The sequence below is a fragment of the Indicator indicator genome, chromosome 13, assembly GCF_027791375.1.
Source record: "Indicator indicator isolate 239-I01 chromosome 13, UM_Iind_1.1, whole genome shotgun sequence".
NCBI lineage: Eukaryota > Metazoa > Chordata > Aves > Piciformes > Indicatoridae > Indicator > Indicator indicator.
In genome coordinates, this window is record NC_072022.1 from 756711 (window position 1) to 766531 (window position 9821).

Here is a 9821-nt window from a genome sequence, read left to right on the forward strand (position 1 = left end):
CTTCAAATTTGAAATACAAATGTCAAATGGTCAGGCAGAAATGAAACCCAGAGAGACACTTGCTCTTCAACCTGTGCTTACTATTAGCACTTGCTAAAACCAACAGCACCAAAGAACCAAACTTGGAAGACTTTTGCATCACATTTCACTCATTCCCTCTCACTAAGGAGATTTGTAAAGGTGACAGAAGGCAGCTGTTCACACAGGACAATAATGGCTGCAGCTGAGCTCAAGTTCTTGCATTTCAGTGGGCATCTCAGTTATTATTTGTAAAAACTGGCTTTGTCCAGCAGAACTACCTATAACTCTGCCCTTGAAAGTAAGTTTGGCCTAGCAGCTCAGGACAGAGCTCTACAGCAACACTGATCTGTTCCTGCTGTCAAGTATTGAAGTGAAATTGAAAATAAACCAGCTTCAGATATCTACATGGTCTTTAGGATAGAAAATAGCCACTTGATGTATTAGCAAAGGCTTGTGCATCATCATCACCAACACTATCAAAATAGCAACCCAGAACTCTGGATGGCAATGCACAATTCCAGAGAAAGGAGAAAAACTAGCAGATAAGACACTTGCAGGTAATAGGCCTGAAAATGGACAATCATACTACAAACGATCACCCCAATTATATTTAGCAAAAAAACAACCCACTTCATCTATGTAAATGAGGAAACAAAACCAACCACATTTTCCCTTTAAAGACTATCAGATTTTGTGTCATATCTCTTTCTTCAGGACTCTCTGCCTTTCGTTGGAAAAAAATAATTTTTCTCCAGACAATTCCATACAGGTTTTGTAAAAAGAGCTTCCAACCCAGCCCATTGTGTCTCTCAAAAAAGTGTTCCATAGGATTGCCAGATTGCAGGAACAAGAGAACCAACCATTAATTTTAAAAACATCATGTCATCAACTGTGGACATGTACAAAGCCTGACTGGGGTAACTGCTGCTTCTTACAGCAGTTGGATTCAGGGTTACCAAACCTTAAATTTTGTGTTTTTCACTGTTATTCCAAGAAAGTATGCTTCCTTCCTAACAATTTCTTACCACTAATTTGACATATTTATTATTCAGAGAGAGTGGTAAGCTTCGGGTCTTATTTTATCAATTAAATAGGCAAAGCAACAATGCAAGCTCCTAAGCTCCCTATTTGCCTTCTCATTCCCTGAGATGTTAACCAAACTGGTTCATTCTCTGCAGCCATCCGATCCTTTTGCTCTCCTGAAACTACCAACAAAAAGGAAATTAATGCCAACTATGGAGGTGATTTTGTATTGACACTTTTCCAAAAGAATCCAGACTTAGACCACCACCGTGTTTCACAGGGGACATCCACCCATCATCAGATGGTTGTAACTTTTCAACAGCAACTGTCCTGGGATGCGTTCAACATAGTAACAAAAGCTAAGAAATATGCTTTATTTCCTTATCAATTTTTACACAACTGATTCTTCAAGATGGTGTCATATTTTTAAGCATACCAATACAAAACATCTTACTTAAAACTGTTACTTTAGTACAAATAGAAACCATAACAAAAATATAATCTACCTATCCAATATATATTGATATTATTTTATAAATTATGTTAATCTGCTACACTTCCATCTACAGTATAGTTAGTCAATATTTCCTTTCATCCCCCAAGCCAAAAGGCTAATCCTCACAGCAGCTGTTACTACTCCAGTACAGAATGAACGTGAATTTAACCTCTCCTGGATATAGCCCAATAAATTCTGTTGTTTTTCTAAGCACTTCTGTGAATTAAAATGGACGCTGGCTTGCCATCCAACTTCATGAACAGGTCTGAAGTGGCTTTTAGGCAAGGGGCCAAATAACTTCCCAATTCCCTTATAGGGTATAGCTCTCACTCCAGAGGTCTTCTGAGCAAGAACTGAAAAACAACATCTTCTCCATTTCTTCAAAATTAGTTTTAATTTTCTCAGGATTATTTAAGAAAATTGTGCACAAAATTACATTAAAATAATATTAAGGGTTCATTTGCACTCTTCAAGTCTCAAGGATTTCAGCTGAATTATATCAATACAAATATGAGAAAATATGCCCTCTTGCAACCTTTCTGACAATGGAAAGGCCAGGATATTGTAATGCTTGACTATAAATTCAACCCAGCATGTATTCTTGGGTATTGAATAAGGCCTAGGAAAATAGGAACACTCCCTAGTACAATGAGGATCTGTTATTAGAAACAAGTACATATTTCAGCCGATGTTTAACTTCATTCTAATGAAGACCAATATATGCTATAAAGTCTTCCTTTTCTGACAGACTTCATCTCCACTTTCAAAAGTAATGTAATTTAGACTTTGATTTGGCATAGCAACGAACAACCCACTAATTTTTAAACCAATTAGAAATCGACAGACTTTAAGCATATTATTTGTGTTTCTATATCTTCCCTCCTGGAGATAAAATATTTCCTGTTTCAAGAGGGACTCGTCAGCCCATTTGCATCATTGCATGGCTTTGAACATTTTTAAAATCTGAAGCATTCAGGGTCCCTCTAGAAAGCCTTGCCTGCTGATAACAGGTTTTCATTCTGTTTCACACAACCCTAATGGCAGTCTGTAAGGCTGAACTTCACATTAGAAGATATAGATGAGCTAGAGAAAATAAACTTCAAGTAACAGTAAACTTTCAACTCCTTGAAATAGATTCTGCTATAAGAAGCCAGTTATTGTTTTCATGAAATAACACAACTCTTTCAAACTCATCCCCTCCTCATCACAGCCATTAGATCTGATCTGTTTTATCAATCGGATACATAAATTAATCCTTGAATACAGTTATTTATTTCCCCTCTTTTAGAAAACTATTACAGTTCCCTGAAAGTGAGAAGACTAAACTCACCATCACTAATGGCAGTTACTGCTTTTACCAGGCTGAGGAAGTCCAGGCACTCTACTGGTACTGGTACTCCTCAGGTAGTACTGTCAGGCATGAATATTCACTGTGTCCTTTGGAGTTCCCTTAAATTAAGGGCCAGACAGAAAATCCACCGCCTGAGGACAAGACTTTCCTTTCAGTCTCCATGCCAGTGACAACCTAGTATACAGAGCCACATGAGGTTTTAATTTTTGCATTTGTTACCGTGCTCTTTCTCCCACTCAGGCTCCCTGCCCTGCTGGCTGACCAGTCAGAGGGGCATCAAAGCTGTCAGCTGCTGATAGGCTGCACCCCTGGCGTCACACGGTTCATAGAATCCCAGCATGGTGGGGGTTGGAAGGGACCTCTGGAGATCATCTAGTCCAAGCCCCTTGATAAAGCAGGGTCACCCACAGCAGGTTGCCCAGGAGCACAATGTCCAGGCAGATTTGGAATTTCTCCAGAGAAAGAGACTCCCCAGTCTCTGTAAAGCCAGTTCTAGAGCTCTGACAACCTCACAGGAAAGTTTTTCCTCCTGTTTGGGTGGACGGCACTGAAAAGAGCCTGGCCCAATCCTCTTGACTCCCGTCCTTTGGATATTGATAAGCAATGGTCAGATTTCCTCTCAGTCTGCTTTTCTCCAGGCTAAATACACTCAGGCCTCAGAGAGGTACTCCAGTCCTGTCATTATCGTCGTAGCCCTGAATCTCTTCCTAATCTCTGAGCAGCCGCACTTGACCAGCGGTCTAATCGCCGTAGCATGAACGGTAGTCTCAATTCCTCTTTTTTTCCCTTACTACTCTTTCTCCCCACTAAGCAAGGAAATCTCCCATCCTGGAGCCCTGAACCGTCCCTTCCCGTCTGAGCGAGCCGGGACAGACCACGCAAAGCAACCGCTGAGGGACTGGGAGCAAACTCCATTTCCCGGCGTGCCTCGAGGGGCGGCGCGGCGCGCGCCTGCGGCAGGGCGGAGCAGGCGGGAAGGGGCGCGTGTAAGATGGCTGCGCTCGGTGCGAAGGGCTCGGCTGCTGTGCCCGCACGGCTGTGCCGAGTGGTGCAAGGGCTGTGGGGCTGGCAAGCACGGCGGGGGATCGGGCAGGACCCGGGGGCCGCGGGTGGTACGTGAGAGGGGGCGCGGAGGGGAACCCCACTCGGCTTTGCCTTAGGGACTTGCAGCGCCTATTTAGCCGCCCTTAGTCAGCGGGGGGGCTGAGGGAAGGGAAGCAGGGCGGGCTGGAATGGGTGGGTGTGCTGCCGGCCCGGAGAGGCCCGGCGAGGCCTGGGGGAGGCGTGAGGCGCTGCAGCTGGACCTTCGCCTGAGTAAGAGCATGGCATGATCGCCGTCGTCTCTTCTGTCCCCTACTCCCGTTAAGGTTTCCTTTCCAGCCGAGTTAACAGCATGTGAAATTTCCCCCCCAGAAGGAAAAGCTGCCAAGCCGTCATTCACGGATGAAGCGGTTCAAAACCTGCTCTACAAAATGACAGGGCTCAATCTGCAGAAGGTCTTCAGACCGGTGAAAATGGAGCTTAAACCACCCAAGTACAAGCTGATGACGGAAGCTCAGCTGGAAGAGGTAGGCTGCTCGACCTCGTGGTGTTGGTTTTAGCAAAAAGTCTGTAACAGCCCGTATTTCTGCTTTCTTTAATGCTGCTGTCGGAAACATTTTAGTTTCTTTCCTTGTTTTATGTGGTTTCCTAAATGAGTGAAAATTGGTATTTTATTTGCCTACGTTTTCTCAGTTTTTGTGGAAGATGGAAGGAGATCAGGTGCTTTTTTCATGTGTGCTGGTTCTCTTTATTATCCCTATGCTTCCACATTGTGTTAAATGTCATCATCTGATGTTTAAATTACAGCCCTGGAAATCCTTTTGACTATGGTCTAGGATGGACTAAAGTAATTTCTTCTGCAGCCACACTAAGGACATAGAGTGTGTCATCATTAAGTTTGCAGATGACACCAAGTTAGGTGGAAATGTTGATCTACACGAGGGTAGGGTGGCTCTACAGAGGGACTTGCATAGATTGGATTGATGCGACAATGTTAACGGTATGAGCTTCAACAGGGCCAAGTGCCAGGTCCTGCACTTGGGTCACAACAACCCCAAGCGATTCTACAGGCTTGGGGAAGTGTGGCTCGAAAGCTGTCTGGCAGAAAGGGACCTGGGGGTTCTAATCAAGAAGTGGCTGAATATGAGCCAGCAGTGTGCCCAGGTGGCCAAGAAAGCCAGTGGCATCCTGGCTTGTATTAGAAATGCTGTGTCCAGCAGGAATAGGGAAGTAATTGTCCCCCTGTACTTGGCACTGGTGAGGCCACACTTCAAATACTGTGTTTAGTTTTGGCACCTTGATACAATAGAGATGTTGACATGCTGGAGTGAGTGCAGAGGCCAACAAAGTTGGTGAAGGGCCTGAAGGCCTTCTCAGAGGCAATCAGTGATTGAACAAGAGGGAGTAGCCTCAAGCTGCAACAGGGTAGGTTTAGACTGGACATTAGGAAGACATTTTTCACAGAAAGAGTAGTCAGACATTGGAATAGGTTGCTCAGGGAGGTGGTTTAGTTACCAACCCTGGATGTGTGTAAAGGTTGTTTAGATGCAATGCTTGGGGACATGGTTTAGAGGTGAACTTCACAGAGTAGGGTTAATGGTTGGACTTGATGATCCCAAGGGTCTTTTCCAACCTGAATAATTCTGTGATTTTGTAACAGGTATATATAAATTATGGAATGTGGTTTATGCTTTGGTGGAAACTTACCATGGAAAAATACCTGAAATAAACTTGGTGTTTGCAGTAGTATGTGTAGATTTCAGTTTTGGAACTTCGTTTACCTGGAGACTGAATTAGTGTCTTGCTTCTCAACTGCAGGAAAAAAATAGAAGATTAAAAAAAACAATCTCTAAATGAAAATATTTGTCCTAAACTTGTTAGCTTTTCAAGAGGATGATTATATTTAATTGTAAAATTAAACTTTTTTTTTTCCCCCAAGGCCACAAGAAAAGCTATTGAGGAAGCTAAAGAAAAACTAACAATGCCCCCTGTTTTGAAGGAGAGAGAGCCAATTGATGATGTCTTATCAGAAGACAAATTCCTTGAAGGAACTGAAACTACAAAATATGTGTTTACAGATTTAACTTACTCAGTTCCACATCGTGTAAGTAAGAATTAATTTATTTTAAGACCTTGTCATTCTTAATTTCAAAATAAGCTTACTTAATAAGTTTTAAAAAGAAAGTAGCTGCAGCATTTGGCAAAAAGGTTGAGGAGTTAAAAATTCCATCTGGTACAGGGCAAAATGTATTTTTATATGTTTGCTTCTAACTGATAATGATAAATTGTAGTGCTCAAAAACAGATGTGGGGGGTGAGCTGTGGGATAGTTAATTATTTCAAAAGCAGGTGTTTGTACTGTGCAAGGAGTGTGGAGATCTTCTATACTTTCTCGAAGCTACCTGTAGAATCAGATGGTTTAGTACTGTGCATAAACCAAAAGATGGAGCTACTTCAGAGTTGCAAAGATCTGGTGGAAAGCTGAGTAATTGATAAATGAATTTATGGGAAAGCTGTGAAGAAATAGTTGTCAAATAGAATAGTGGAGTATAGGGATAAAGATTTGATTGTATAGTGAAAAATCTAGACTGTCTTAAGTACTTGTAGGAAGAGACTGGAAAAATTCTTAACAAATAGTTATGATTCTAAGAAGTGTCTGTGGATCAAACATGCATATTGTAATAATCCTGTGAAGTGAATTGCAAAGTCTTCCATCTGAGAGAAATCTCCAGGAAGCTGCTCTTTATTCTTCTGCCTCACTGTATTAAAAACTTTCTCTTCCCAGCAGATTTTCCCGTCTGCTGCCCTAAATGAGTTGTTTGTGAACAGATCTGAGAATAGTGTTTTCTTGTGTTTATTTCATGGCTGCCCTTCCTTGATTGTAGCACCTACCTCTGAAACAAAGTTAAAAGTACAGGGCACTTGCATTCTTAATTTAATAATGTTGTTAAATGCATGAAAACAGGCCAGCAACAAGGTTAACTCTTTTCTCTGAGTATTAGTTACATCATCTGTCTAAACTTCACAGAGCTGTAGTGCTTAGCGTAGACACGTGCATATTTATGTCATAAAACTGAGGTGAAAATGTAGCACTTATTTAGCAGATACCAAGGGACAAATGATACTTCTGGCACACAGCAACAATCAGAAATTGGTATTATTAGTGTGAGTTTAGGTACAGAATTTTATTTGCCAAAACCCAGTCTTTTTTACAGAGGTTCTGTCTATGAAGAGAGAAGACTTTGGGGCATAATGTTTTGTTTTTACCTTCTTTTCAGGAACGTTTCATTGTCGTTAGAGAAACAAATGGTGTATTGCGCAAAGCAACCTGGGAGGAAAGAGACAGAATGATACAGATATTTTTCCCAAAAGAAGGGCGCAGAGTTATTCCCCCCGTAGTATTCAAGGACGAAAACCTTGTGGTAAGATCATCCTGGTTTTGAAACACATCATTTTTACATAATTGTGCTTATCATTGTAGCTTGAAATACTTAAGTTCTAGTGTAGTGCCAGGTACATCATAGGTCAGTGTAAATAAATGTTCTGTCATAGTAGAAATCCTCATTTAATTGTTACACACAGATGAAATCATGCTTAATCTGAAAACGTAAACTTTTTTCAGAAACACAAATCAAGACACATGGTATTAATGCCATTAAGGCAGTTACTGTACTTGGACCTGTTTTGTCTTGTGATGAAGGGGATAATCAGTCTAAGTGTTGCCCAGAACAGAAACATTGTGCCTGCTGATTGGATTTTGAAGTGTTGGAACAGTGTGATACGGACTTGAACTCTTGTTTTAGGCTGTGTTTCAGCAAGACCGTCATGAGGATCTCCTCAACAGGTGCATTGCTCAGTTTGAACCAGATTCACCAGATTATATCAGAGTGAGTTCACTTTTCATTTTTCTAGGCAGGAAAATGTTGTAAGGGAAGAACTTCTGGGTTTGTTTTGCAAACATAAGGATTATCTGGGGATCACAGGTTGTGTTCATGTATGTTCTTTTTTCCCCATATAGATTACCTGCTATCCTTGTGATGAGCTTTGTGTGCTGTTGTTTGGGGTTGTTGGTTTGTTTTTTTTTGTTGTTGTGGTGGTGTTTTTTTTTTTTTTGTTGTTTGGTTGTTTTTTTTTTACCTCCTTGCAGAAAAGTCACAGGATTCTGTTTAAGTAATTTTCAACAGTATAGGAAGAACCACAGATGCATTAAAATAGTATTTGTTTAGGTATTTCCATTGTCAAAATTTATGATAAACCCACAAATAGCCACAGCCAGTGCTGTGCTCCTGAAGTCTTTCTGACTGATGTGTCAGGATTTGAAAGGAACAGGTTGATAATTGATAAAGTTAGGTAACTGATCCAGTATTCCTGAGAGCCGTGTATACAAAGATTGTTTCTGACAAAGAGCAGGTACAAAAATATACTTCTAGCTGAAATATTTAAATTTAGTAACTAGTTGCTGATGAGCATGTTACAACTATGCTTGCCTTTCAAGTGTTTACTTTAAGCTATAGTATTTCTCAAATGACTGAGAACATAACTTCTCTTAGGCAATTTTTCAAGTACCTTTTCTTTGAAGTAAAATTTCCATCTTTGCTCTGGCATTTTTCTCCTTAAAGAACAGATTACAACTTGTCAGTATTGAAATGAAGGTTCAGAGATTATGTTCTTTCTTCCCAAAGTTTTCTGTACAGAGCTAGTATTTAACTTGATTTTAACATAAAGGTGTCTGTGGCTAAGCACTAAGAAGTGGGTTATCCCAGTGTTACCCTGACTTAAAAATATATGTAAAGGTTATAAGGTGGCGTGATTCAGCTTGTAGCTTGCTCCTGCACTGGTGGGAGATCTGAAAATAGATCAAAAAGAAGTAGAGGGGAGAAACCGTCATGAAGCTCTAGCTATGCTAATGGAACTGAAACATTTTCTGTGTCTAGGTTCATCATCGGACCTATGATGACATTGAGAAACATGCCAAATACGACCTGCTCCGTTCCACACGACACTTTGGAGGGATGGTGTGGTATCTAGTGAACAGAAAGCAAGCAGATGGTTTACTAATAGACATGATCCAAAGAGACTTGTAAGTTGTGTTTCTCACTAACTTTGCAAAGCACACCACAAAGTACATTCTATAAATACTCTTAAGAGAAAATAACTTACAACTAGCCCTTTTATTTGTTTTAGGCTGGACAATGCTATAAGCTTAATTACACTCTATCATATGCTTCATCCTGAATGTCCATCAGCAAAAGAAGCTAAAGAAGGGAACCTTCAGGGAGTTGATTTGATCAAGGTAGGCTTTTATACTTTGCAGCTACTTAACTACAGAAGAGGCTTTTACACAGCAGAAACCTATTTAGTAGTCCAGATTTCTCCTTACCTTAAGCAGCAGGCATTTAACTAGAACTGTCATGCATGCCAGATTGTGCGGTGTGATATTTTTTTTTTTTAAACTCTTAGGTAGTTGTAGCTGGCTCATCTACTGCAGGAATGATGAAATCTCACTAGGCAGCCCTGCTCTAAATTGTACAGTACTCTCTCTCCTGCTGTATTTGCAGGTATTTGCAAAAACTGAGTCACAGAAAGAAGGCTATATACAGCTGGCCCTCCAGGCTTATGAAGAAGCAATGGCTGCCTCTACAGGTTCATGAAATAAACCTTGGTTCATCATCAGTTTTAAGCTTGTTTATAAATGTTCTCTGTACAGGATTCTACAATAAATACCTGAAACAACTGACTGTTCTTGAAATTTTTTTACTGAAATATGCAAGAGTTGCTCACTGTAGCAGCTTATTATTTTCAGAAGTTCTGTCAATGAACTTAATAATCATGACTGGTTTGTAGGGTGACAATACAGCCTGAGGTTAATTCCTTTACTGTTATTCTTTGA

General features: G+C 40.6%; 1 protein-coding gene across 1 annotated transcript; it reads left to right on the top strand.

Annotated features, from left to right (window-relative positions):
• The first annotated feature begins 3882 nt into the window (after positions 1 to 3882).
• Positions 3883 to 9644, top strand: MRPS22 (mitochondrial ribosomal protein S22). The gene is made up of 8 exons (XM_054386068.1): positions 3883 to 4003; positions 4305 to 4459; positions 5872 to 6036; positions 7210 to 7353; positions 7735 to 7818; positions 8866 to 9011; positions 9116 to 9224; positions 9490 to 9644. Exons 1-8 carry the CDS (start codon positions 3883 to 3885, stop codon positions 9580 to 9582), a joined length of 1017 nt encoding a protein of 338 aa, XP_054242043.1. The 3' UTR covers positions 9583 to 9644.
• Positions 9645 to 9821: the final 177 nt, after the last annotated feature.

Excerpts from the sequence above, each read along its gene's own strand:
- MRPS22 (XM_054386068.1), top strand. The coding sequence starts at position 3,883 with ATGGCTGCGCTCGGTGCGAAGGGCTCGGCTGCTGTGCCCGCACGGCTG. Across the intron at positions 7,354-7,734 it reads TCAAGGACGAAAACCTTGTG|GCTGTGTTTCAGCAAGACCG; the intron begins GTAAGATCATCC and ends CTCTTGTTTTAG. Across the intron at positions 7,819-8,865 it reads ATTCACCAGATTATATCAGA|GTTCATCATCGGACCTATGA; the intron begins GTGAGTTCACTT and ends TTCTGTGTCTAG.